Source organism: Mandrillus leucophaeus, unplaced genomic scaffold, assembly GCF_000951045.1.
Source record: "Mandrillus leucophaeus isolate KB7577 unplaced genomic scaffold, Mleu.le_1.0 Scaffold144, whole genome shotgun sequence".
Taxonomy (NCBI): domain Eukaryota; kingdom Metazoa; phylum Chordata; class Mammalia; order Primates; family Cercopithecidae; genus Mandrillus; species Mandrillus leucophaeus.
In genome coordinates this window covers 2,733,874-2,761,302 of record NW_012101410.1, presented here as the reverse complement: position 1 = coordinate 2,761,302, position 27,429 = coordinate 2,733,874, and the positions used below count along the sequence as shown (strand labels likewise).

Sequence of the window (27,429 nt, the reverse complement as noted above, 5' to 3'; positions counted from 1 at the left end):
CATATCAAAGTATACACGTCTATCCCTGATTCCTTAGTGGACTTGATACTTTCCTTATGGTTTAAAATTTACCTTATTTCTTCCTTCCATATAGTCAGAGAGAGACAGAGGAAATGCATTCTCCATCATAAGGCACAATTTGGAAGGTAAAAGAGTGCCCCCAAATATGGCCTGGTCTCATAAGATAATATTTAGATAGATTAGTCATTAGTGAATACCCTAGGTGCTAATGAATTGAGTCTCAGAAATCCCCATTGTAAGGGAGTAACTGGTGGTAGCAAGGAAAGCTAGCGTGTCTAAGACCATATGCCATGAGCAAGTATGCTAGCCCACCCTGGGTTTCTCTCTCCTCTGCTCCAAACAGACTCTCCACTTGCCCTGTCCTTTCTGCCCGTGGCCTTCACTTTAGATTTATAACCAGGCTGTAAAGTTCTGATGAAAACTTACTGCCTGGCTCCCTGAGGACCTGAGGAAAGGCTAATATTTGCAGTAGGAAATATTTTGTCCAATATTTTTCTAATATACTCCAAAATAATATTTGCAGTAGGTGTATTTTCCTACTTAGGGCAGTAGGAAAATACACGTCATTGTGATATCCACCACAGCACTTAAGGTGCCTCTTTCTTTGCCTTTTTATGGTCTGGTCTGCTTTTTATGAGGGACTCTGAAGTGGTGTGGCAGTTAGGAAGGCCGCTCGATCGTGGTGTGTCCACTCAGGTCAGCCCAGGCCTGACTGCCACGTTGGCTGTCTGTCTGGGTGGGAGGTAAAGGCACACGTGCGTCAGCCTGCATTCTCTTCCCTTCGTCTTATTGCAGATAGTGGGGTGCCCCAGACTGAGTGTGAGCCACCCTGCCCTTCCCAGAGGTGGGAAGCTGTGCGTCTGTGATGGAGAAAGAAAAGAACTCGAGGTGGAGAGAAGTGCCTATGCAGAGTTTAGGATGGTGAACTTCCTGTTGACAATTCTAAGAGCATTGTTTGCTAGCTTTGCTGCGCATCAGATGTGTACTATACACACAGCACTTTACCATTCTCGGTGTCATGAGTCCCCTGGGGGCAGCAGTGTTGCCCACTGTACTAGGCCCTCACCAGGGCTGAGTTAATCTGTACTCTAGGAAGTGCTCCGAAAGGGTTCCTATTACTAATACTCCTGAGTAAGACATGACAAGGCACAGTGCCTGATGTCTTATGTTCATTTTTAAACAACTCTGACAACAACCTTGCATGGAAGGTATTAGTCCCTCATTTTATAGATGAGGAAACCAAGGTTCAGAGAAGCTGAACAACTTGCAAGGCTGAACGGTTACTACTTTATCCAAGAACTTTCCCTGTTGCAAGAGTGATGTATGAGGTGCTTCCACCGTCTCCCTCTCTGTACTGAATCTAAGACATCTCTGAATCAGCCACAAAAGTGCCTCGCTGGGTGTGGCCCCAGAAATCCTCTCTGAGACCCTCCCATGGTTGTTTGAAATATGAACTCACCTCGCCCTTGGATGTAAAGCTGCCCTTGCCCCAGCCACAGAAGATTCACTTATATGTGAAATACTTCTGAAGCAGGTGAAAGAAAAAGTAATTGTGGCAAGCAAATTAAATATTGTCTTTCCACTTCAAACCCGAGGCTCTTCCGCCACAAATGTGCGAGGAGGTGGAGAGATGTTGCTGCCCTGCTGCTGGGGTTTTGAATCATTAGGGGTATTTATGAGTAGTAATGAATGTGGTCTGCCAATTGCCTTTCTCACAGGGGTTGTGGCTTTCCTTCCAACTGCTAATGGCTGGAATAGGCTCACTTTTAATACACTTTAGGAGCCACTTTCCACACTCATGCCCTCACCCTGCCTCAATCCCTGGCTAAATCTCCAATTCATAATCCATTTGCTGACTGTGCCATTTAGGGAGTAAGAACATTGTGGCCACAGCCACCATTGTACCCTCAGATGAAGTCCTTTCTCAAGAGACAAACAATCTGTTAGTAAAATGACCATACATCCTGGGTTGCACCCGTCCCGTGGTCCCAGCGTAGTTGTTAACAGAGCTACCTTTTTATTTGCAAGTTCCCTGCTTTGGACAATAGATCAACTGGTTACCCAGCTATTAGCATCCATGCATAGGGCACGAATCTGTTGTATTCTTCAGCCAGTCTGAGACAAGCCAAGAGATTACTGCTGCACCTTTGTTTGTCTTTCTTTTTGGTGGCACATAAGGAAACAGAGAAACAGATGATCTCACCGAGTGCACAGATCATAGGAGAAAAGCCACAGACAGTTAGTGGTCCCCTGCGGGTCATCATTCATCCCAGTGCAGCACTAACACTCATGATGGTATCACACGCTGTCTGGAGCAGTGATTCATGTAGCTGGCGTTGCCTGATGGGAGGAAACTGGTGGGGGAAATGTGGTGGGGGGTCCTGTGAGGGGTCCAGTTACCTCCTCCTCCTCTCTTTCTAAGCACATCAGCTACAGATCCGCCTCACTTTGTGAGAGGTTGCCATTTCTCTCTTCTGCCTGTCAGATAGTCCTAATGCATGGTGTAGGGGTGGGGAGGACAAGGGAGAAAGAGGGATACAGAATCTTTTAGATCTTGCCCTCTTTCAAGTCAGCTCTCCACCTCTTTTTAAAAGAAACAAATCATTATTATTTTGTTGTTGTTGAGTTGCTTTTGTGTTTGTCTAATTTTAGAAAGAAGTAAAATGTTTTCCTCTCACACCTCTGGGAAGATAATATACCCAAATTTATTCATTTAGTTTGTTCATTTATTTATTGTTGACTTAAAACATTCACTCCTGGGCCATTTACTCGGTAGCTGAGTGGGTGCTGGAAATGCCAGCTTAGAGGCTAAAAAGGAAATTCAAGGAGGAATGGAATTAAAATGTAAAGTAATACCCTCTTATCTACAGTATCCCCCCCATCTAATTATCTGTCTACCTCTATTGAATTATCTATCTGTGTGAATTTTTTGATCCTCATAAGACCTCGCTGAACTTGATAATGGTTGAAGTTGTAAGTGAACAAATGATGCTCACTGAGTCTGAAATTATTGCGTAACATTCGTTGAACCTCTACCCTGTAACATTTTTTGAGCTAAACTGTACAGAGCTCAGTCGTGCCATTTCATCATCTGTGTGCTCATACATTCCTAACGGGCTGCCCTCCATTCACTTCTGCAGCCTAAATGCAGAGAAAAATCTTAAAAGCAAATGCATTTAATTTTAAAATGTTTTACTTGAGCTCAAACAATTAAGATCATTAGAAAATACTTTGAAAATTAATAAAAATTAAAACTATACACTCTATTAGAATTATTATTATTGAGTTAAAAATGATGTTGCCAATTCAAGTGGTAACAGTCAGTTATAACCCGAGTTTGCTGATTCACTTGAATTCTGGTTGTTTGCCAGAGTTTTTCAGAGCCATAAGATCCAGATAGAAAATCAAACCTCATTCTCAGCATTGGGGCTTTCTAAAGCCTTATCAAAAGTTTGGTGACTCGTAGGAGAGCTTATTTTTCTCCTTTTCATTGAGTCTTGCTCTCAAGGAGTTAGTTCAGATCATCAGTGGCCCTACTTTGCCCATAACAACCCTTATGTATAATTTCCACAAAACTGCTTCCCCAAGGCATTTTGGTGCATTGCCCATTTTACTGAAGATTTGGCAGGGAGAGAGGAATTGACATCACAGATAGAACCCAGCTGAAATTGGATATTAGATGGAGTTGCTCTTCAAAGACCTGGGCATTGCCACTATGGAGCCTGAATTTCCCACCTGTCTGTTGACACCCCTTTTTGTTGCCTTATTTCTTCTTGTCCTCCTTTCTCAGGGCTCTTCTGTTTTCTCTGATCCCTCCCTCTTAGGGCATAAAAATCAACCTTATCCCACTTTAATTAATTTATTCTTTAATTTTATTTTAACGCAGAGTGACTCATCTCTAATCAGCTTCGACAGCCAAATGATGTTTGGTGTCTCCATTTGCATGTTCAAGGAAGCTGTCTAATTAGAAATGATCCCTTGTAAGGTCTCTTCCGCCTAAATTCTTGGACAATGACTGTCCTTCTTCCTCATATGTCTAGAGGTGAAGATGGGAGTTGGGGAGGCGGCATGCATTCTGGGTACCAAAGGTAGAGGAAAGGCAAAACCATCTGCTTTGGGCCAGACAGGGTTGAATCCTGACTGGGTGACCTAGGACAAGTTAATTAAGTTTCCTGAACCTGTTTCCCCATCTCTAAGGTGGGGTATCATACTACTTTCTTGCAAGTTATGGAAAGGATAGAATGGAATCACACACAAGTTGTAGAAAGGATAAAACAGAATGACACTTCCAGTGCACCTGGCGAAGGGCAGGCACTTAACAACTATTAGTTCCCTTTTCCTTTCAGCTGATAAACGCTTTCCTTGAGGGTTACATAGGCAAACAGTAAATATTTATAAATTGCATAATTCAAGAAAAATGAAACTTGAAAAGGATTCTTCAGATTTTTTGATGAAACAAATCATCGTCCCTGTTGTCTTTCATGCAAATCTGTATTTTTGTTTGCAGTGCTGGGTTTGCTTATGATATTTATGTGCAATTCTCAGCACTGTGAGACTTGAGCGAGCCTAACCTCTCTTCACAGCTTGATAGGAGTTGTAAATATTAGGTACTGATGGTATGATTTGAGGCAACCTAAGTGACTGATGCCTAGAGCCCTCCCTGCGGTATTATTCCCATCAGAGCTGAGTAGATAATGAAGATACAAACACTGGTGAAGGCTCGGTGACTTGGTCTGATGGTACTCATATGGCACAGTGAAAATGGAGATGCTATCAGTGGAAAGGACCCACCATCTGTCTCCCCTCTAGAGCAGAGCAGAACATACCTCCGATGACTGTGACCATTGTCAATTAGGCTGATTTATGCAAAGACAGTCTATACACATCCCATGCAGCCAGATTTTAAATTCTAGGGTGCCAGGGTTTGCTAGAAACAGTGGCCGGCTGCGGCCTTGCATAATATTCCATGTTCTCTTAGAGGGAGAGAAGAATAGACTCGGCACTTGACAGAAGGTGCTTTTTTCCCCGTATCGTCCAGTCAACTGTCTATGAGTCTGCCAAATCTAGCTCGCAGCCTCTTTTTGTACAACCCCTGAGCTAAAAATGGTTTTTGCATATTTAAAAGATTATTTAAAAGAAAGAAAAATATACAACAGAGACCATGTGTGGCCCACTAGGGCTAAAATATTTACTATCTGACCCTTTATGGAAAAGGTTGTTGATCCCTTGTCCAGAGTGAAATAACTCAGACGAAAGAAGGCAAAATGTAATGATGATTGACTTTTCCAGTTGTAATCTGATTTGTGACAACCACTATATGCCTGTTTTAACAAAACTTAATGGGCATTACTTAGGATAAATGTAATTACATTTCAATATTTCTGTCTTGCTCTCCCTATATAGGGTTATTCCAGGTTTGCCCAAGGAACAGAATGTCTGTTTGTTGTTCTAGAAGTAGCTCCTGTGTCTGTCACCTCCTCTCCAAGGCTTCCACCTGTCGCTTTTATATCCCAGCTCACCCGTGTGAACAGCGTGTGTTTGGGCTGCCATGACAGCACGTCCTACCTTTTCTCCTGGCTTGAAAGAGGGTGGCAGGGGCCAGCTCAGGAAGAACTGCTGTGGAGTTTTTCACCTTCTCCTGCTTGTGATGAGGCTAGGGAGGGATTTTAAGCAGTATCTTTAATTGTTGCCGAAGTATGAACTCCGGGAAGGGGGCAACTGTGAAGCAGTGATGCATAGACTAAGTCTCCTGGAAGAAGCAGGGCTTGAATTGGACCCAGAAGGATGGGCACTGTTTGTGGGAGGGCACAGGTATGTAAGTGCAGGGAACATGTCATGGAGTGTCTGCCCAGAGTGGGGAATTTATAGCAGTGTGAGATGAAAATGGGTCATCATTGTGGCCAGTTTGTTGGAAATTTTAAGGTGTATGGAATCCCAAATTCAGTAATCATTGAGGAGTCATTGTAGCTTATTTTTAAAAAGAGAGATGTGTGTGTGTGGTGTGGGGGTGGGTGAGAGTGGAATGACAATCATGAAATTGGTTATTGTTTGTTAAACCCTAACTGGGAGCCAGACATTGGGCTAAGGATGTTACTTGGACCATCTCATTTAATCCTCACAACAACCCTGTGGGGAAGGTTTTATCTCTAGTTTGCAAATGAGGGAACTAGGCTTAGAGAGGTTCAAACAACTTGCCCAAGGTTCTGAAGTTAATAACGGCCACAGCCAGGATGGCTCTTAACTCCTACCCTGTGGAAACAAGCTCAACGTAAAACATTCTTACAAGACAGAAAAGCGTGAAAAAGCAACCAAAATCCTGCCTTACAGAAATGTCCACTTTGGGTGAACATTCTTCTAGACATTTCTGTGTGTGTATATGCACAGCAACTTGTATACATATTGCATAATCTGGGCCACCCCATGCCTGCAAGCTTTCTATAAAAGTCACCATATTCTATATCCTAGTGTTTCCCCCCGACTTAACACTAATTTTCTAATTTTCACAACTGGGTGCATAGCATTTTGCTTTGGGATGGTACCCTCATCCACTTAACCAGTTCTTTCTAGATCATTGCAGGTTCCTGAGCAGGGGAATAATGTATTGGAACCTTTCTTTCTTTCTTTTTCTTTTTTTTTTAAAAAAACAAAAACTAAAAGAACAACTTTTAAACTGAGTCTTATGCTTTTTCCCTTTCTTTGCAGCATGCCCTTGATGCTGACAATGCGGGAGTCAGTCCAATAGGAAACTCCTCCAACAACAGCAGCCACTGGGACCTCGGCAGTGCCTTTTTCTTTGCTGGAACTGTCATCACCACCATAGGTACCCATTCGTTTGCTAATATCTCTTTCTCTGCAGGTCATCTTGAGTAAGGGTGCTTAGTCAGTGTTTTGTCCTCATAGCATAAACTATAGTTTGAGGTTCAGAGGAGGCTTACGAAACACTGTCATTTAAATTAATGCAGTCATCGTGCTGGCTTTCAACAAAAGCCAAAGCAGAATGAAGTATCTCTTTTTCCAGAATGAAAGGCTAGCGAACCTAATGAAAAGGTTAGAATGGAAAATATGAGTTGGTTGGTTGAATTCAGATTACTCATTTGAGCTCAACTTCCATTTTAAAAATTGTACTTCTTATTAAAGCTGTATAGTAAGGGACCAAAATGTTCTACAAAATTTGTTATAAAAACCAGTAACATTCTGACCCTCTCACCTTTTCTTACCTTCCCAGAGACCGTCACTTTCATCTGTTTTGATTGTTGATTTGAACATTCATCCCCATGTCTTTAAATATCTTGCTTGTACTTCTTCTGGAATTTTCAGTTTTGGGGATTTTTTTTTTTGACTTTGTATTGTGGAAGATGAGGAGTTAGTTCCTTCTTCCTGCCTGCCCCACCACAGAAGGGCTGTTTTCCTGTCCTCCTGTCTTCCCAATATTTAATTAGATAGAAGTGAAACATCTGCATGATTTTGACTAGATAAATGCTTTCTGCAGCTGATCATAGAGTGAACTGCAATGACCTCTTTCCTGTATCAGTTTTTGTCTTATTTTTTGTGTATCTTTTTTTTCTGACACTTGGAGAGTTTCGTATTTTTGTCTTGGGGTTAACTGTATTTATTTATTTATTGAGACAGAATTTCACTCTTGTCACCCAGGCTGGAGTGCAGTGGTGCAATCTCAGCTCACTGCAACCTCCGCCTCCCGGATTCAAGCGATTCTCTTGCCTCAGCCTCCCATGTAACTAGGATTACAGGTGCCCACCACCATGCCCGGCTAATTTTGTATCTTTGAGTAGAGATGGGGTTTCACCACGTTGGTCAGGCTGGTCTCGAACTCCTGACCTCAGGTGATCTGCCTGCCTTGGCCTCCCAGGTGAGCCACCACACCTGGCCTAGGGGTTAACTTTATAAGTATAATGGCATATAATAATCTTAGTGTTCTATTTGTTAACCAGCATGTATTTGATCCCCATAATGGGTGATGATAACTCTTTTCTTTCTTTTTCCAACACAAAGTTTTGGTGGACATCATCTTTTAAATGATTAAACATGCTTATGTTTCTCTTATATGATTTGCCAGCTTTAAATGATAACTCTTGGCACTCAGCTATTACATATAAGGCAGTCAGTGAACTTAGCATCTCAACTTCCTTTCCCTCTTCCACTATCCACTCTTATTCATGGTGTCATTCTATATAAGTTGTATCTCACTTTATTGTGCCTTGCTTTATTGTGCTTTGAAGATGCTGAGTTTTTTTTTTTTCACTTTTTTTTTTTTTTTTTAACAAATTTAAGCCGTGTGGCAATCCCACATTGAACAAGTCTATTGGTGCCATTTTTCCAACATCGTGTGCTCCATTCTGTGTCTCTGTCACATTTTGGTAATTTTCACAATAGTTTCAACCTGTTTCATTTTTGATTATATCTGTTGAGGAGATCTGTGGTCAGTGATCTTTGATGTGACAATTGTCATTGTTTTGGGGTGCCACAAACCATGCCCTTTGAAGATGGTGAACTTAATCAATGAATGCTGTATGTTCTGACTGTTCCAGCAGCTGGCCATTCAGGCATCCCAGATCCCTGAGGCACAACGGTATTGAAATTTGGCCAATTAATAACCCTGCAGTGGCCTCTCCGTGTTCTAGTGAAAGGAAGAGTCAGTCGCATGTCTCTCATTTTAAACGTAAATCTAGAAATAATTAAGCTTGGTGAGGAAGGTATATTGAACTCTGAAACAGGCCAGCAGCTAGGTCTCTTCTGCCAAACAGTTAACAAAGTTGTGAGTGTAAAGGAAATTCTGTGTTTTTTTTGTTTTTTTGAGAGAAGATCTCTCTGTGTCACCCACCCAGGAGTGCAGTGGTATGATCATGGTTCACTGCAGCTTTGATTCCTGGGCTCAAGGGATCCTCCCACCTCAGCCCCCTAAGTAGCTCAAACTACTAGTGTGCATCACCATTCCTGGTTATTTTTTTAAACATTTTTTCTAGAGATGGGGTTTCACTACGTTGCCGAGGCTGGTCTTGAACTCCTGGGCTCAAGCGATCCACCCACCTTGGCCTCCCAAAGTGCTGGGATTACAGGCATGAGCTGCTGTTCCTGGCCAGTAAAAATTCCTGAAAGAAATTAAAAATGCTCCTCCAGTGAGTGAGCACACTAATGATAAGAAAGTGAACCAGCCTTATTGCTGATATGGAGAAAATTGTAGTGGTCTGGATGGAAGATCAAACCAGCCACAAAATTCCCTTAAGCCAAAATCTAAATCAGAGCAAGAGGGCTCTTTTCAATTCTATGAAGGCTAAGAGAGGTAAGGCGGCTTCAGAAGAAAGTTTGAAGCTAGCAGAGGTTGGCTTATGACATTTAAGGGAAGAAAGCCTTTTGATAACATAAAAGTGCAGGTTAAAGTGGCAAGTGCTAATGGAGAAGCTACAGCAAGTTATCCAGAAAGTCTAGCTAAGAAAGTGGATATACTAAACAACAGATTTTCATTATAGACAAAACAGCCTTATATTACAAGGTGCCATCTAGGACTTTGATAGCTGCAGAAGAGAAGTCAATGCGTGGCTTCAAAGCTTCAAATGATAGGCTGATTCTCTTGTTAGGGGCTAATGCAGCTGGTGACTTTATGTTGAAGCCAGTGCTCATTTACTATCCAGAAAATCCTAAGGCCCTTAAGGATTATGCTAAGTCTATTCTGCCTGCCTTCTATAAATGGAAGTTCAAAGCCTAGATGACAGCACATCTGTTTACAGCATGGTTTACTGAAGAGTTTAACCTCACTGTTGAGATCCACTGCTCAGAAGAAAGATTCCTTTCAAAATAGTACTGGTCACTGACAATGCACCTAGCCACCCAAGAGCTCTGATGGAAATGTGTAAGGAGATAAATGTTGTTTTCATGCTTGCTAACACCACATCCATTCTTTAGCCCATGGGTGGAGTAATTTTAACTTTGAACTCTTATTGTTTAAGAAATACATTTAATAAGGCTGTAGCTGCCATACGTAATGATTCCTCTGATGGCTCTGAGCAAAGTAAATTGAACATCTTCTGGAAAGGAGTCATCATTGTAGATGCCATTAAGAACATTTGTGATGAATTGGAAGAGGTCAAAATATCAACCTTAACAAGAGTTTGGAAGAAACTCCAAGCCTCATGGAGGACTTTGAGAGGTTCAAGACTTCACTAGAGGAAGCCACTGCTGATGTGTTGGAATTAGAAGCAGAGCCTGAAGATGTGACTGAAATGCTCTATCTCATGATAAAACTTGAATGAATTAGGAGCTTATTCTTATGGATGAACAAAGAAAGTGATTTCTTGAGATGGAATCTGCTCCTGCCTGGTAAAGATACTGTGAACATTGTTGAAATGACAACAGAGAATTTAGAATATTATATCAACTTAGTTGATAAAGCAGTGGCAAGGTTTGAGAGGATTGATTCCAATTTGAAAAAAATTCTACTGTGGGTAAAATGCTATCAAACAGCATTGCATGTTACAGAGAAATTGTGAACGGAAGAATCAATGAATGCAGCCAACTTCTTTGTTGTCTTATTTCAAGAAATTGTCACAGCCGCCCCAGACTTCAACAGTCACCATCCTGATCAGTCCGTAGTCATCAACATTAAAGGAAGACCCTCCGCCAGCAAAAACATTATGACTTGTTGAAAACTCAGATTATTATTAGAATTTTTGGCAATAAAGTTAAGACACATCTATTGCTTTTTTAGACCTAATGCTATTGAACACTTAATAGACTATAGTAGAATGTAAACATAACTTTTATATGCTTTGGGAAACAAAAAACATTGTATGATTCACTTTATCATGGTGGTCTGAAGCCTAACTCACAATGTCTCTGAGGTATGCCTGTATAACCTCAGGGTATGTAATTTACATTTTAATTTGTTATCCTGATATTTGCATTTGTTTTAGTCATAGCTCTATAGTTAGATATCACTAATGTTTATCTCTAGTCCTTTTGCTGTGGTTTATCTCATGATCACTTACTTGGCTGAAAGTGATCTTCAAGTAGTTGCCATAAGAATGGCTCAGGGGAGCAATATTCTGTGAGATCTTGCATTGTTCACAGTTGTAGCTTAACATTTGAAGGATAGTTGAAACAAAATGAAATCCATTTTGTTGACTCATATTTTCTTTTCCTTTTTTTTTTTTTTTTTGAGACTGGGTCTTGCTCTGTTGTCCAGGCTGGAGTGCACTGGTGCAAACATAGCTCACTGCAGTCTCCAACTCCTGGGCCAAGTGATCGTTCTGCTTCAGCCTCCTAAGTGGCATATACCACCAGGGCTAGCTAATTTTAAAAATATTTTATAGAAGCCAGGTCTTGCTGTGTTGCCCAGACTGGTCTCAGACTCCTGGCCTCAAAGGATCCTCCTGCCTTGGCCTCCCAGACTGCTAGGATTACATGTGTGAGCCACCACGCCTGACTTCACATTTTCTTTTTAACTGGTCTTACCGGTGTTGCTCTTCTGTTTCCCAGTTTTCATGCAGCTGTTGGGGGATACCTGATGCCAGCCTATTTTTTTCCACTTTTATAGGTGGCTTCATCCTTTTGTTCAGTGACTTCAAATATTATTTCTCTATCTTTCGTCTGATAACATTACTAGGTTTTGACTGTTTTATTGTGGTAAAGTTTTCTTGATTGACATCTTTAAACATTTTATTTGCTGTGTGGTTTTGGTTTTGTTTTTTGGACGATTACAGCTATATATATATTGTAACTTCTTTGCTCATCTTCTATGTCTCTCATTTCTCTTCTACTTTTTAACTCTTAAAATTTAGTTTTCATTTTCTTTATTTTGTTCTCCCTATTCCTTTTGTTTGTATGTTTTCCACAATGCCTATGCTGCCCTGTACTCCTTCCAATTTTATTTTTTGTTTTTTTGTGATCAGTAGGGAATTTTTTCCTTTTCCTGTTTCTTTCCTGAATTTCATAGCTCACATTTCATTTTCACTTGTTCAATTTTCCACTGATTTCTTGAATTTCTGCTTTTTGGCTTCTCTGTGAAGATTCTTAGAGATAATTATTTCATACTTGGTCACAATTTTTGTCTGATTTTGGAAACATTTTTCTGGTGAGCATCTCCACCCATTGGTAAGTTTTGTTAGTCTTTTCACATTTTTTTCTTATGGAAGTTTTATATTTATGTTGGGTCAACTTCTTTTTAAAATACCTGGCCCCAAGCAAATTGGACATTCCTGGACCAGCTTTCTGCCAAATGATTTCATGGAGTCGGGGAGAGGAGAGCAGTGTGAGTCAGGATACCACCTTTCAGATAGGATATCCTAACTCTCTTCATTTCTGTGACAGAGTGTTTCCTGCAAATAGGGTCCATCTGTATTATTTCTGTCCTACCTCTCCTGTTTTCTGAACCAGATCAAGTTCAGGGTGGCTTCTGCTGCTATCCCTCTTTATCTTACGTTTCATACTTGGTAAAAACAGGGACATCTCTTTTGAAGTTCAGAGTGAGGTCCTCACCTTTATACTTGGATATTTTCTGATACTTTCTGAAATTTACCACTTCAGGGCCCTGTCATCATTTTCCAAGCTTCTTCTCTTTATTTTTTGTTCATATGGCTTCTGTCCAATCTCTGCTTCTTTTGGTAGTTCTTACACATATGCTGGAATGTCTGGATTATATCCTTTTTCCAGCTCTGCTGAAAATGAGTTTGAGGGTTTTCTGCCCACATACGATTGTGAAGTAGCACTGCAATAAAAATCTTCATTCAGAAGCAGAAGAGACACCCAGCAGTTACTGGTCCACAGCAATGATGGACAGGCATTGAAAGGCTCCCCCGCCCTCCTGCTGGGGAAATTCCTTCGTTAAAACTTGTCTATACTCTCCAGGAGGAACTCCCTGCCTTATTGCTCTTTGAGGCCCAGCTATGCCTTTTGAGAGGTTCTTTCCTCTAAGGCACAGTTTTGACAATCAACTTCCTACAGGCAAAAATTTCAGAGGCTAACGATTGGTTTAGAGGCACAGGATTTTGCCTTGGTTTTAAGATCTAGCCTTCATGACCTAGGTTGTTTCTAGGTGAAATCCAGAAAGTTATATGCAACAAGAACATTTTGGATGAAGGAAAATTGCGATTCTTATTTAGAAAGGCTCTTAATCTAATTATATGACATGCTAGGTTTACACTTGCAAATCTGCAAGTATATTGATGTTAGCTATTAAAAGTATTCAAGATGCCCATGACACCAGTGGATCTGGGACTTAGAAGCCTTTTCTGGCACTCTAGGCCAGGTTGAGTCAGCTTAATCCACAGACTCACAGCATCCAACAAAGGAAGCTGGGTGGCCTGACACCAATTTTGTATAAGGGGAAAAGTGTTAGAAACCTGAACAACACCAGAGGGCATCGCTGTAGTAGATCTAAGAAGAACAATGTCAGATTTCATTGTGTTCAGCAGATTGTTAACCTGAGGAAAAGCGTCATGCATTGTGGGAGGATTTATTGTAAACCAATTAAAATTGAGAAAGTCTGGGCCACTTCAAGAAGTACATTTTGGAAAATGCTGTCTGGTACCCAGTATTGGATTCATGAGACGTTAGTGTATATTGAAGGAAACTCCTAATTTTCTTGTTTCAGGACGTGGCTAAATGAATGATCTGTCTGCTGCATTGAAAAACACTATAGCTACATTGGAAGGCGCATTAATGGTGTTTATTGTGTTATCTTGTTAGGAATCCAGGAACTTGGTTTATTGAACAGCTATGTTTATTGATCCACACAATATTATGCGACTGAGGAATGGTGGCTCTATCTGCCTAATGAAGAACGTTTGATATGCAACAGTTTTTGCTCTTTTTTGTGTGTGTACTTACACTGGAATCTTTGAGTTTGAGCAAATGGCTCTTAGCCCTTGGATTCTGTTGCCTGGCTTCCATACACTTACTCACCCATGTTCTCGTTGTCATGTCCCCAGTGATTCCATTCCCCACGCTTGGTCCCCAGGCCTCAGGTGAACAATCACCTTCTCTAGACTAAGAAATCCAGTGCTTGGCCACAATTATTAGTTCAAAGATGGACATATGATTTGGATTAGGGGCTTTTGCTGGAGCTTTGGAGGAAATGACCTCTCTTTCTTACTAAAGGTAAGTCTGGAAAGAGACAGGCCTAAGGCACTGCCAGTCATTTTTTCCCCCTTAGGTTGTTCTGCCTAGAATTCTTCAAGCACTAAAGAAGCAGAGTGAAAAAGAGGAGTGGTTAATGGGGTCTCGCTTACATCATTTGAGCTCTGGATAGAGCTACCCAGAAAGTGTTAAGAAATAAATGTTAAACCTCCTTCTATTTACTGGGGTCAACATATTTTCTTTCATTGTTTAAGCAACTGTGCATTGAGTTTTCTATTACCCGCAACTGAGAACATCCCAATACACACTTTGGATCAGAGCTCATGCAGGGCCAGGGAATATCCTCTGACCTCCACAGCTAGTGACTGAGCCTGCTGGCTGCTGCAGCTGCCATCTGCCATCATCTTTGAGCCATGGACTCTTGATTTAAAGTCTTAGGCGGAACCATCCTATTTGTTCATGTGCACACATCCTGGCTGCCTAGGAGGCTGTTTCCTCTGTGATGGGAGGCAGGACACTGTGTCATACCAATTATGCACAGGAAAAGGGTCTTCCCCAAAAATCAGAAGGAAGGTGGATGCTGAACAGGAAACTACTGCAAAACAAATATGCATCAAAACCAAAAGTAAAATGCAAAGTCCACTTCAGTATCAAGGTACAGTGTTAACACAAGAGATAGGGTCCTTGTTCTATTTAATTTAGAAAACACAGTTTTCTCTCTCACTCTTTCTTTTAATTGAAAAATAATGCATTGTAAGTGAACACCATTTCCCTGGCTAAATTTTAACTCCAGAGTGGAGGATCTTGATAGAGTCATACAGTTAGAGAATTCCAAAGAAACCCTTAATACAATGTAAGTAAGAATAATGAGGCACAGAAATAATTGTTTTTCCAATTACTTAGTGGTAAATTCATTTGTTGCATGTGGTCACAAGGTTTATAAGAACACTCAGAGCCCAGCAATTCTTCCAGTTCTTCCTGAGCAATTTTCCACTAGTTAGGAGTCAGGAAAGAGGAACCATGAGAGCTGAGGAGCTGTGTTTTCATTAATTGTGAAATACACAAATATTGGCCTATTTCCTTGCGATCATAAAATTTGCAACATAATATTACAGACATTTTTGCATATTACTAAAGTTCTTTGAAAAGCGTATTATTTGATGATTTCTATTGGATCCACTATTCACACTATAATCACATATTGCTGGGAGTTTAAGCTGTTTCTACTTTTGTAATAGTGTAACACCACAGTATTACGTTGTGAAGTGTGGTCTTCATCTCCGGTTGTTTCCTTGGAAAGATTACCAAGGGTTTGCTCTGTCAAAGGAAATGACCTTTTTAAAGCCTTGTCAAATTTCTTTCCAGAAAGGCTCTCATGAGCAGCTTAAGGTTATGTACTTTTCAGACGTAAAAAATGTGTTCATTAGGTAGAATGTGTATAGAGACACTTTGGGAATAATAGAATCTTTTCTGAAAAGCAGCGCTACTCCTTAGTATCAGAGGTGCCTTTTATCTGAGGATATCAAAGCACTTCTTTTTGAAGAAGGTTTTTCTTGTGCTGAGATATATGGAAAGATTTACAAGTGTATAGCAAACAGAATACCGTCAGGCACTTCTCCAGACCAGTAGCCACACCAGAAGAAGAGCAGACTCTGCTCAGTCAATGTCAGGGATGCACCTGCACCCTAGTCCCTTTCTCAGTAACTAATTCAATGTGAGAAAGTCCCACCTGCCTTTGATTATTGGCTCTGCTGGTGGGTCCCCCATAACTAGCTTTTCTAAGCTGGATCAATGATGCTCACTTCTATGTGCAGATGCTTTTCACAAGCTGTGATTGTAGAAGGGCAGCGAGGGATCAGGTTCTTACCAATACCTGTGAAATGCAATTAGATTTTAGTCTGTGAGGCATATTCAGATTGAGCCACCTGACTCTACCCACATCAGAGATGAGAGCCTCTGGTCAGGACCCAGGTGGTAGCCAATCACTGCATCACTTGCCTGGCAGCCTCATTTAAGGGTTGTCCCTATCAAGCTATCAAGGCACCTCTTGGTACTTAACCCAGCACTTGGATTGGATGTTTATTTTTTATTTTTATTTTTCAGAGAAGGGGTATTGCTTTGTTGCCTGGGCTGGAGTGCAGTGGTGTGATCATAGTTTACTGTAACCTCAAACTCCTGGCTCAAACTGTCCTTGCGCCTCAGCCAACCAAGTAGCTGGGACTACAGTGTGCACCACTATGCCAGGCTAATTAAAACTTTTTTTTTTTTTTTTTTTGTGGAGACAAGGGCTCACAATATAGTTCAGGCTGGTCTCAAACTCCTGGCCTCAAGTGATCCTTCCACCTTGGCCTCCCAAAGTGCTGAGATTATGAGTGTGGGCCCCCACACTTGATTTAGATGGGATGTTTAACCCATGGATTTGTAAAGAGAAATCACCATGGCTAACATTCACTGAGTTCTTACTAGTTAGCATGCATTGTGCTCCACATACATTATCTCATTTAATCCTGCATAACCACACGAGGTGGGTACTGTTATTAACCTCATTTTATCTATGAGAAGACTGAGACCCAGAGACGTTAAATAACTTGCCCAATATTTCATAGTTAGTAAGCAATGGAGTCCAGTTAGATTCACCAGGACTGGCTACATAATTTGTGACACCCACTACAAATTGAAGTTGGGTCCCTTGCTAAAACATCAAAATGGTAAGCTTAGAGCACTAATGCAAGCCCTGGATCCATCTAAGTGTGGGCCCCATGGGACTGCACAGGGTGCACATCCACAAAGCAGCCCTGCCTGCGCAGACAGACTGGTGACCATAATAAGAAGCACACTCTCAACTAAACAAGTAGGGCTGCACAACACACAGTTGGGCAAAGATTTGACTGTAGCACGTAAACAGCAAATGGAAGCCTTTGTGTGCGCTCCTCAGGCACAACTCCTCTTTCAATGCCAGCTTTCTCTTCATGAAAAACATGGAACATTTTTCTAGCCAGAGGTGAACAGATCTGAGCTCATCGTGGTACTGTGCATTCATTACAGCCTCTCCTTGGCTGTTTGCCCTTGTGGAGCTGGTTGTCTTCTGCTGAAAGTCACCACCTGGTGCTGTGGGTGCCATGGGAGGACAGTGAAGTTTCTGGAGGGAAAATAGGAATCAACCGTCTGTTTTCTCTGGGACTGAGTTTTCCTGGAGACATATTGCTCAGAAACAATTCCTTCCCACAGTAAAGCACAAGGCAAACTGGTAATTGCTAACACTAGGTGCTTAGTTTGCACTATATTTCACAGGTATTTAATCTTCACATGTAATTCTTGCTTTGCATGTAACTGATTTAATCTTTAATAGCTATAGGTAGGCACTTTAATAGCCTTGTCTTTTAGATGAAGAAAGTGAGGGAGAGAGATTAAGAATGTGCCTACGACCTGAGAGTTAGTAAACAGAAGAATCAGAACAGAAATCTGTGTAGTCTCTAGTTCTAGAGCCTACAGACAACTGTCGCACCTTACTTCAAAGTTTTACCCAAGCATTCTGGAAGGATGGGCAGGGCAGTCAGACAGGCGGGATGTAACTCAATCCCCAGATCCAGAAATGTGGTCTTCCCACTGCCTCAGAGCAAAGCTCCAAAGTGTAAGTGCTGGAATTTTCCCAGAGTGACAGGGTTGAGGGTCAAACAGTCTCTCCTTATAGTTCACCAAAGGCATGGAGCACAAAAACACTCGCACACGCACCCATGCATGAGATACGGCATCACTCAAGCATGATGACTTTCTATCCACTCGGCAGTGCGTCACCAAAGAAAGATGACTGTGAATATATTTAAAGGCTTGTTTGAGTATTGAATCACTCATGCTCTTACCCAAGAACTTAGCTTTAATTTTATTTTTGTGTTCTAGTCAACAAAACACTGAACAAATAAGGAACCAATTGTGATAATAATAACAATAATAATAATAATACTTTGCATTGGTAAAGTATTTTACAGTCCATTGATTTTTCCCCCCTGCATTTCCTTGAGTACCTCTGACGCTAGGATTTGTAGAGGTTAAGTGGGCCTAAAGAGAACCAGGTAGTGTGAGGTGGAATTGGATCGGATCTTTCATCTCCTCACTTCTCCCTGACGCTCCATGGTAAGCCACAGCGTCTTACCCGGGAGGTGGGGGTTGCCATCTCTGAAAGCTGGAGGAAGGGGGTGTAGCCCTTGTCAGGATTAATGAGATGCCTATTCATCCAGTTCCAAGCCTCCATTTGTTTGCCTATGTCTGCAATATATTTCTTTCTGAGACACTTGGACAACCTACATTCCCTGAAGTTAGGCTATTGTGAGACAGTCAAGCTGGGATCTTCAGTGTTTTCACAAGTTACTTGGAAGTTTCCAAGAGTCACCATAAACCTGCGTGAAGTGAAACTGTAGAGGCTCATTTGTTTCCTTTTCAATAGGGCTAGCTTAATGTCAGCTCGACCATTCTAGAGGAGAATGCCTGGAAAAATGATTTTGCCCAAGTTCCTGAAAATACCTGAGAAAAGTTCTGAGAGCTTTTTTGGATATTTAAATCAAAATCCTGGTGAATAAAAGAAGTTCAAGATGAGGAAGCCTAGCCTGAACACTCGTTTTAGAAATGGAAGCTGTCGTTTAGATTATTATAAGAGGTTTGAATGATTCAGAACAGAAGATTGCCAAGGAAAGTATCCAGGTGACTCATTCCTGAAGGCAGAAAGCAACCGTGAGTTCTGTAGGCTTGTGGGTGGCTGAATGATGGACTAACCATCAACATTATTTTTTATTATGTTGCTTTCCCAACCTATCAATAACCATGGACCCAATAACTCGCTCATTGAATGGATTCAGAAACAGGCCCCACATAAGTTACCCAGATTTGGGAGAATGGTTAGATTACTGTCTAGATACTTTTTTAACATAAGATTGTAATATCAATTGCCACAAAATGAATATTAATTAATTTAGACTTTCATCTCCATATAAAGTGTGCTAATGCTATAGGCCTTTTTCTTCCAGCAATACTTTCTTTAGCCTCATCCATATAGGGTAAGCCCAGTACTCATTGTACGTAAGTTACTTATGTAATTGCAGTACTCTTAAGAATGCAGATGTGGGTATATTCAAAGCACTATTTGAAATACGTATTAGTAGACTGGACTATAAAAAGATTCTCTTGTATTTAAACATCCATCAATAAACTTTTAGCACCTTATTACCCTCAATGCAAGAGGTGGTTGGGAGGAGAGGCAGGACTCGGAGATGATGTGGAGTTCCCAGTAAAGAGAAAAAAAGAACCAGATGGGGCTAAACTTCACTGGCAGTGGGGAGAGACAGCACAAAGCCTTCCCTTCCCTATTCTTTCCTGTTTTCAGACTTCCCAGGGTAGGGCTGGACAATTCATGAGTCCTTTCTAACTTTGTACTAGACCACATTTCCTCTTTAATATGGAGTACCCATCACCCTTGAAGACAGCCAGAGTCTGTCCAGGTGGAGCCTATGGGTAAGACTGTGAAAAAGAAGCTCTTGTCAAGTCTAAGAAGTGCAATGGTGATTCCTTCCCACACATTCAGGTCTCACTAAACTAGACATGCCCATGATGCTTGGTGTTTCAGAAAAAGGTGGTATCACCTTTTTCAGAAATGAAAATGAAAATTCCCAGTGACCATGAATTTCCTAAAATGTGTTAATATCCAAGAAACCTTAAAACTGTTTATAAGGGGAGAAGGAAGAGAAGCAACGGAACAATGTTGCGAATTGTATAGGGCCTTTGAAATGAAGTTCTACTCCCTAAAACTGGTAAGGTGGGGGAATGTACAAACTTTTTAAAAAGTCTGTGAGTTCTTTGGTCAGTATGCTAATGTCTCTGCCACTCTCCCTCTTTTTAATATTTCTTACCAGGGTATGGGAATATTGCTCCGAGCACTGAAGGAGGCAAAATCTTTTGTATTTTATATGCCATCTTTGGAATTCCACTCTTTGGTTTCTTATTGGCTGGAATTGGAGACCAACTTGGAACCATCTTTGGGAAAAGCATTGCAAGAGTGGAGAAGGTCTTTCGAGTGAGTACTGCATCACATTTAAATTATAACCGCTGCGATCCAGTTGGCTTTAGCCTGACAGGATCCAGGAGGCAGTAAAGGGGCATTCTCTGCTTTTAATGGAATAATTTTAATGTTATGATTGTATTTTCTGTTTTGGCCAATGGAAGTCAAAGATCTTGCACCTAAACTTCCTTCTTTGAGTAGCTTCCTATTTTAGAGTGGTATTTCTGCAATCACAACACAAGAGGGTTAAGTATGGATTTGCCAACACAGATTTTTTGAAGAGGTGGAACAAGCTCAGTTTCTCCTTAAAGATGAAAGATGGGGTTCCTCATTGTGTTTGTAATGAAGTAGAAAACTGTAAATCCATCCATTTTGTTGTTGGAACTCCCTCACTCCATTTTATTTTCAAGCACAGTGCCTTTAGGCTAATCCTGCTTCTTCCAGACGCCTGACTTCTCCAGACACTGCTCTGTGCTTTGCACCTGTCTCCTAATGGTCTGTCTCTCTCCCACCTCTCACTGCTGAGTGGTTCCTCAGATATGGCATCCTGATGTACGACTTCCTACTGAACTGTCGATGATTGCTATTGCCTTAGTGGGTTTTTTTCCTTTCTGGAATATTTATCTTTAAACAAGAAACAACTATCTCAACTCAAGGAATTTATTTACTAAAATTAAAATTAATAAATTATTCCTGGCGTCGGTTGCAGGCATGAGTGGCTGAGTGATTAAACTGGGGTTCCCAGTGCCCTTTAACTCACACTCATTCGTATGGTTTCACAGAACACTTGTTTTGCTCAGGCGTAAGGTCATGTCTGCTCTCTGACTCAGTACTGACCTGATTCTCAAGTCTTTCAAACCTTCCTCAGGGAATGCTTTCTTATGACGACTTAATACTTTAAAATGACATTTTGAGGTCTTTTCCAGGATCTAGGAATGGTGGCCAAAGACAAGATCAGCTGGAAGCTCTAAAGCTGTGCTTTTTCACCCTGTAAGAACTCTCAAACTTTGAGTTCAAGGCTGTCTCTGCAATAATGGCTTATACTTCTCTTTAGAAGAATGCAAGAGAGCTTTCAGATGAGCAGTTTCAGAGGCTTTTTAAAAAGAGTAAAACGGGAGGAATGAGTCACCATGGCTGGGTGAGCCATTTATAATCTCACTCATTCTGGTCAGCTGCCTCAGTTTACTCATCCACAAAAGGGGATACAATTTGAATCTACTTTGTCAGGTTTTGGTGATGATTAAATGAAATAAGGTGTGGAAAAGAACTTGTCATAGAGCAGACGTATAGAGCCCAGAGCTTCAGCGTGTCTCTGCAAGAGAAGCCCTCATGGGCAAGCTAGACACTCATTCGGGTTTCATCTGAGGAGCTCTGTGGTGTGTGAGTTTTACTGGAATGTCCCACAGCCTTTGCTCCTTAATGCTGGCTGGCCGGTGGTCTCATTAGATTGTGCACCTGGGCTCCGCAGTAGTCTCCATGGAAACCATCAGTGCTCAGCTTCCCTGCTTTTCAGATGTTTAGGTCTTCCTAAACCAGACACGGCAGCCCTGTCTCCAAGAACTGTTTTGAACTGTTTGGAAGCACCCTCTTAGCTGCTGCCTCATGGCCCTGTGATAGAGAAAAAAGAATCTGGTGGATTGAACACTCAGAACAGGATTCAGTTGGGGAAATGACTGATCTGGCATTTTTATTTTTATGTAGCTTCTTTAGAGCTCTGTTTCCTTATTTGTAGAGGAAAGGATTGGACTAAAAGTTTTTGAAATCCTCCTTAGCAGAAAAAAATTCTAGTTACTATATTCGAAATGACGGAAGAGGTTGCAATCATTTGGACATCTGCTACTAAATTTAGGGACTTAGTCTCCCCTAATGAATTTCAGACTACAAATAGAGTGTACGGTTCTCCTTCCCCTTGAAACTGCCTCTCAAATGCATCATCAACAGATTCTGATACAGAGCCTTAGAAACCTCACATTTCATCTTTTTTGCTGATTGTCCACTCAGCTCCTTGCAGCACCATGAAAGATCAGGATTCTTTTAGGAAGGCGAGACAGTTGCATATTATTGAATTGGCAGCGCACAATGAATGCATTTGTTAAGTGTTGGAGAGATGCTATTGGAAAGGGTGACCGAATTCCAGGGAGAATGTAAGCACACTTCCTAAATATACAAACAACTGATCCTGCAGCAGTTTGCTTGCTGCATATAAAGTTTTGGTAGAAAATCTCAAAGTTTTCTGCCACTGATTTAAACTACATTTAAAAGTCCAATTATGTTCAGGTGGCTATTTGAGAAGTGAAAATTGTATAAACTAACAAAGCTTGGGGTTGTGAATTTTTAGTTTTCATGGGGGAAAGTTTATGTATTTCATCTGCTCAATGAGTGTTAAGCCCTTCTCTTGATCTGTTATGCTTTCCCTCAGCTCTTGGGAAGAGAGGATTTACTGTGGAGTAAAAATGAAATCTAAAGTTGGCCTGCCAGGCATGGTGGCTCACACCTGTAATCCTAGCACTTTGGGAGGCTGAGGTGGGTGGATCACCTGAGGTCAGGAGTTCAAGACCATCCAGGCCAAGATGGTAAAACCCTGTCTGTACTAAAAATACAAAAATTAGCAGGGCATGGTGGTGCGTGCCTGTAATCCCAGCTACTCGGGAGGTGGAGGCATGAGAATTGCTTGAACCCAGGAGGTGGAGGTTGCAGTGAGTTGAGATTGTGCCACTGTACTCCATCCTGGATGACAGAGTGAGACCCTGTATCTATCAATCAATCAGTAAAATAAATATAAAGGTGGTCTTCTAGATGCCTGAATCCTGAGGTGACCCTGGTTTGGGTCCTTCCAACACATCCCAGGTCTGATCCTCATTTTAAAGAATTGCTGAGGGGTATTGGATTACTTAGAAATGCTTTTGGTTGCAGAGTAATAAAATGCATGACTATTGGAGTTTTTATGACTTGAATAAATAAAAATTCTTTCTTCTCCTCTGGAGTTCAGAACTAACTGAAATGGAGGAGTCAGATGGAGATCAAATTACTAGCTTTATTACTTATAAGCTAATCAGAGAATATAGCTTTAGCTTTGTTTCTGAAAGGGCTTATAGTCACTTTACCCTGAATTAGGACTTTGCTGCTGCATTAGTTTTTCTATTGCTGTGTAATATATGACTACAAACATAGAAGCTTAAAACAACACTTTTAAATGGCCTTCTTGCACCACCACTTAGAATTTTAGTTTATTAAAATTAAACTTAGTTTAATTTTGCTCTCAGATGATGTTCAGAAACAAAGAAAAGGTAAAAGTAAAGGGGCCAAATTATTTGCAGATGTGTGTAATAACCAAACCTCAGGCAATCCACCCTCCTTGGCCTCCCAAAGTGCTGGGATTATAGGCGTGACCCACCATGCCAGGCCACACAAATTTTTTAAGCCAGGTGTGCAGACCAAATAAAATATTAAGCTAGATGTACAGAAAGAACCAAAAGTGAATTCACCAGAAAAGACATGCCACTAAGACAGAATGTAAATTCTGTAGAAACCAGAGTACTCAACGCAGAAGGATATTTTTCTACCAGAAAGTGCTTGCCAACAAATAAAAACCCCTCGTATAGACCCAAGAGGGATGAATAATTCTGTACTTAAGGCACCTTTCAGCCAAATCAAATCACATGTAAAGTCAAAAAGAACTCACCAAAGGGAGGGAGTCTGAGAATCTGAGAGTCACCCAGACAGAAGAAGGAGTGGACAGAAGCAGAGAGCAGAAAGGGCTCAGTCAGTACTGCACTCAGTTCCAGGGACCTCTCATTCCTCTAAGGTGCACTCACTTTGATCCCACTTCTGACACCATTTATGTCACCCTAAATAACATACAGAGAGAGGCTTATTGAAAGAAAATGATATTTACTTAGGAATGGGTGTTGCAGTGGTAACATACATGCCAGTTTAAACTATGTGTGCATTCAGGGAGGTAAAGCAAAAAAATAAATAAATAAATAAAAATAAAAATAAAATAAAATAAAGGGGGTTTTTAAAGGAAAAATGAGGAGGATTACATAATTGCTTTGAGCTAATTATCCTTGAGTACAAGGATCAATAACAAGGGTGATGCCAGTCCAAGGTTGGACAGGCAGTTGCTGGGTAGATGTCTTTGCAGACATACTTTTCTGCGTAAGGCGGTGATGGGTTTTGTGCAAGGTTGTAGTTTTTGCAGTCTTTTATGATAGCTCTTGTAATCAGGCATTTGTGCATGAGAACCCTTCCTTCCTGGCTTTCCCTGACTCTGTTTGTCAGGGTTTTAAACACAAGTAACCTCATTTTGATTCTGACAATTTTCACAGTCCCAACACTGATTAACAATGGGTTAAGAATTTGGACCCTATCTCACATAGCAAGAAGCCTGGAGGTACATTGACTCAGGCTTGTGCTATCAACTCCACAATGTCAGGTGTATCCAGATTTGTTACCTCTTTCTGCTCTGTTTTCCTTGGCATGGTGACTCTTCATCCTCAGACTTGTCACTCACATTGCAAGATGGCTGCTTCATGACCAAATAGCACGTTTTCACCCAACCTCATATCAGGAAATACAAAAGGAACTCCCTTAAAATTTTTCTATTTTAGAGCAGTTGCATATTCACAGCAAAATAGAGAGGAACGTACAGAGATATCCCATAACCCCTTGCCCCCACACATGCACAGCCTCCCTCATTATCAACATCCCCCACCAGACTAGTACATTTGTTACAATTTATGAACCTACATTGATGCATCATTATCACCTAGAGTCCATAGTTTACATTAGGGTTCATTCTTGGTGTTGTAGAGTCTATGAATTTGGACAAATTTGTAATGACATGCATCTACCATTATAGTATCATACATAATATTTCACTCTCCTAAAAATCCTCTGTACCCTGCTTGTTCTTCAATCCTGCTCTCCTAACCTTCGACAACTGCTCATGTTTTTATTATAGTTTTGCCTTTTCCAGAATATCATTGATACACTTTGGCTGTGTCCCCACCCAAATCTCAACTTGTATCTCTCAGAATTCCCATGTGTTGTGGGAGGGACCCGGGGGAGGTAATTGAATGATGGGGGCCAGTCTTTCTGTGCTATTCTCATGATAGTGAATAAGCCTCATGAGATTTGATAGGTTTATCAGGGGTTTCTGCTTTTGCTTCTTCCTCATTTTTCTCTTGCTGCCACCATGAAAGAAGTGCCTTTCACCTCCCGCCATGACTCTGAGGCCTCCCCAGCCATGTGGAGCTGTAAGTCCAATTAAACCTCTTTTTGTTCCCAGTTTTGGGTATGTCTTTATCAGCAGCAAGAAAATGAACTAATACAGTCGTGTAATTGAAATCATACTGTATGTAGCCTTTTCAGACTGGCTTCTTTCACTTAAATATGGATTAAAATTTCCTCTGTGTCTTTTCATGGCTTGTAGCCCATTTCTTCTGGGTGCTGAATAATATTCCATTTTCTGGGTGTATCACAGTTTATGTATCCATTCACCTAATGAAGGACATCTTGTTTGCTTCCAAGTGTTAGTAATTATGAATTACACCTGTGCGCAGGTTATTTGGTTGAACATAAGTTTTCAACTCCTTTGGTTAAATACCGAGATGTGTGATAACTGGATTGCATGGCAAGAATATTGCCACACTGTCTTCCAAAGTGGCTATACAATTTTGTACTTCCACCAACAATGAATGACAGTTTTGTTGCTCTACATCCTCATCAGCATTTGCTGTTGTCAGTCTTTCGAATTTTCTCCATTCTAAGTGTGTAGTGGTGTCTTGCTTTCATTTGCATTTCTCTGATGATGTATAATGTGGAGCATCTTTTCAGATGCTTACTTGTCATCTTTATATCTTCTTTGGTGATGTGTCTGTTAAACTCTTTGGCCTAGTTTTTAATTGGGCTATTTGTTTCCTTATTGTTGAGTTTTAATGTATAGCGTATTATTATTATTATTATTGTTATTATTATTGTTATTATTTTTGAGACAGAGCCTTGCTCTGTCGTCTAGGCTGGAGTGCAGTGGCGTGATCTTGGCTCACTGCAACCTCCGCCTTCCAGGTTCAAGTGATTCTCCTGCCTCAGCCTCCCAAGTAGCTGGGATTACAGGCATGTGCCACCATGTCTGGCTAATTTTTGTATTTTTAGTAGAGATGGGGTTTCACTATGTTGGCCAAGCTGGTCTTGAACTCCTGACCTCAGGTGATTTACCCACCTCTGCCTCCCAGAGTGCTGGGATTACAGGAGTGAGTCACTGTGCCCGGCCATATTGTGTATATTTTGAATTACAGTCCTTTATCAAGTATATCCTTTGTATCCTTTATCAAGTATATCCTTTGCAAATATTTTCTCCCAGTCTGTGGGTTATCTTTTCATTCTCTTGGTAGTGTCTTTAACAGAGGAGAGGTTTTAATTTTAATGAAGTCCAGCTTATCAATTATTTCTTTCATGGAGCATGTGTTTGTTGTTGTATCTAAAAAGTAATTGGCACACCCAAAGTCATGTAGATTTCTTCCTATGTTACCTTCTAGGAGTTTTATACTTTTGCATTTTACATGTAGGTATGTGATCATTTTTAAGTTGATTTTTGTGAAGGGTGTAAACTTTGTGTCTGCAGCCGTATTTTTTGCATGTGTATGTTCAGTTGTTCCTGTGCCATTTGCTGAAAACACTATTTTTTTCTCCATGTTATTGCCTTTGCTCCTTTGTCAAAGATAAGTTGACTATATTTATGTGGTTCTATTTTGGGCTCTCTATTCTAGTTCATTGATCTATTTGTCTATTCTTTCTCCAATATCATACTGTCTTGATTAATGTAACTCTATAATAAGTCTTAAAGCCAGTTAGTGTCAGTCCTCCAAATTTTTTCTTCTTTTTCAATATTGTGTTGACATCGGCTCCTTTTATGGAAGAAAAATATTTCCCAGAAGTTACCCTGTAGATTTCCCCTTCTATCTCATTGACCAGAATGAGATCACATCAGCATCTGCAAGGGAGGATAGGAAAGAAAGTATCAGACAAAGGACGATGGTATTGCCATGATGGACTTAAACCAGTGATTCTCAAAGTTTGGTCCCTCAACCTTAGACATCAGTATCCCTTGGGCCATCAGTATCGGCATCCACTGGAAACTCGTTAGAAATGAAAATTCTTTGTTGTGGTGGTGGCGGGGGTGGGGCTGGAGCTCAGCAATCTGTGTTTACCAAGCTCTACAGGTGATTCCAATGCTTAAGGAGCAGAGGAATCATGTTTCATCTCTTGGGGCT

The 27,429-nt window shown here is 40.9% G+C and overlaps 1 protein-coding gene across 2 annotated transcripts in view; it reads left to right on the top strand.

The window, feature by feature from the left end:
• The window catches only part of KCNK10 (potassium channel, two pore domain subfamily K, member 10), a 150,702-nt gene that overhangs the window by 85,617 nt on the left and 37,656 nt on the right, over window positions 1–27,429 (top strand). For both annotated transcript variants that reach the window (XM_011974285.1, XM_011974284.1), the window contains exons 3-4: window positions 6,724–6,841; window positions 20,010–20,170. In XM_011974285.1, coding sequence (XP_011829675.1) covers window positions 6,724–6,841; window positions 20,010–20,170 — 279 coding nt within the window. The remainder of the gene's footprint in view (window positions 1–6,723; window positions 6,842–20,009; window positions 20,171–27,429) is intronic.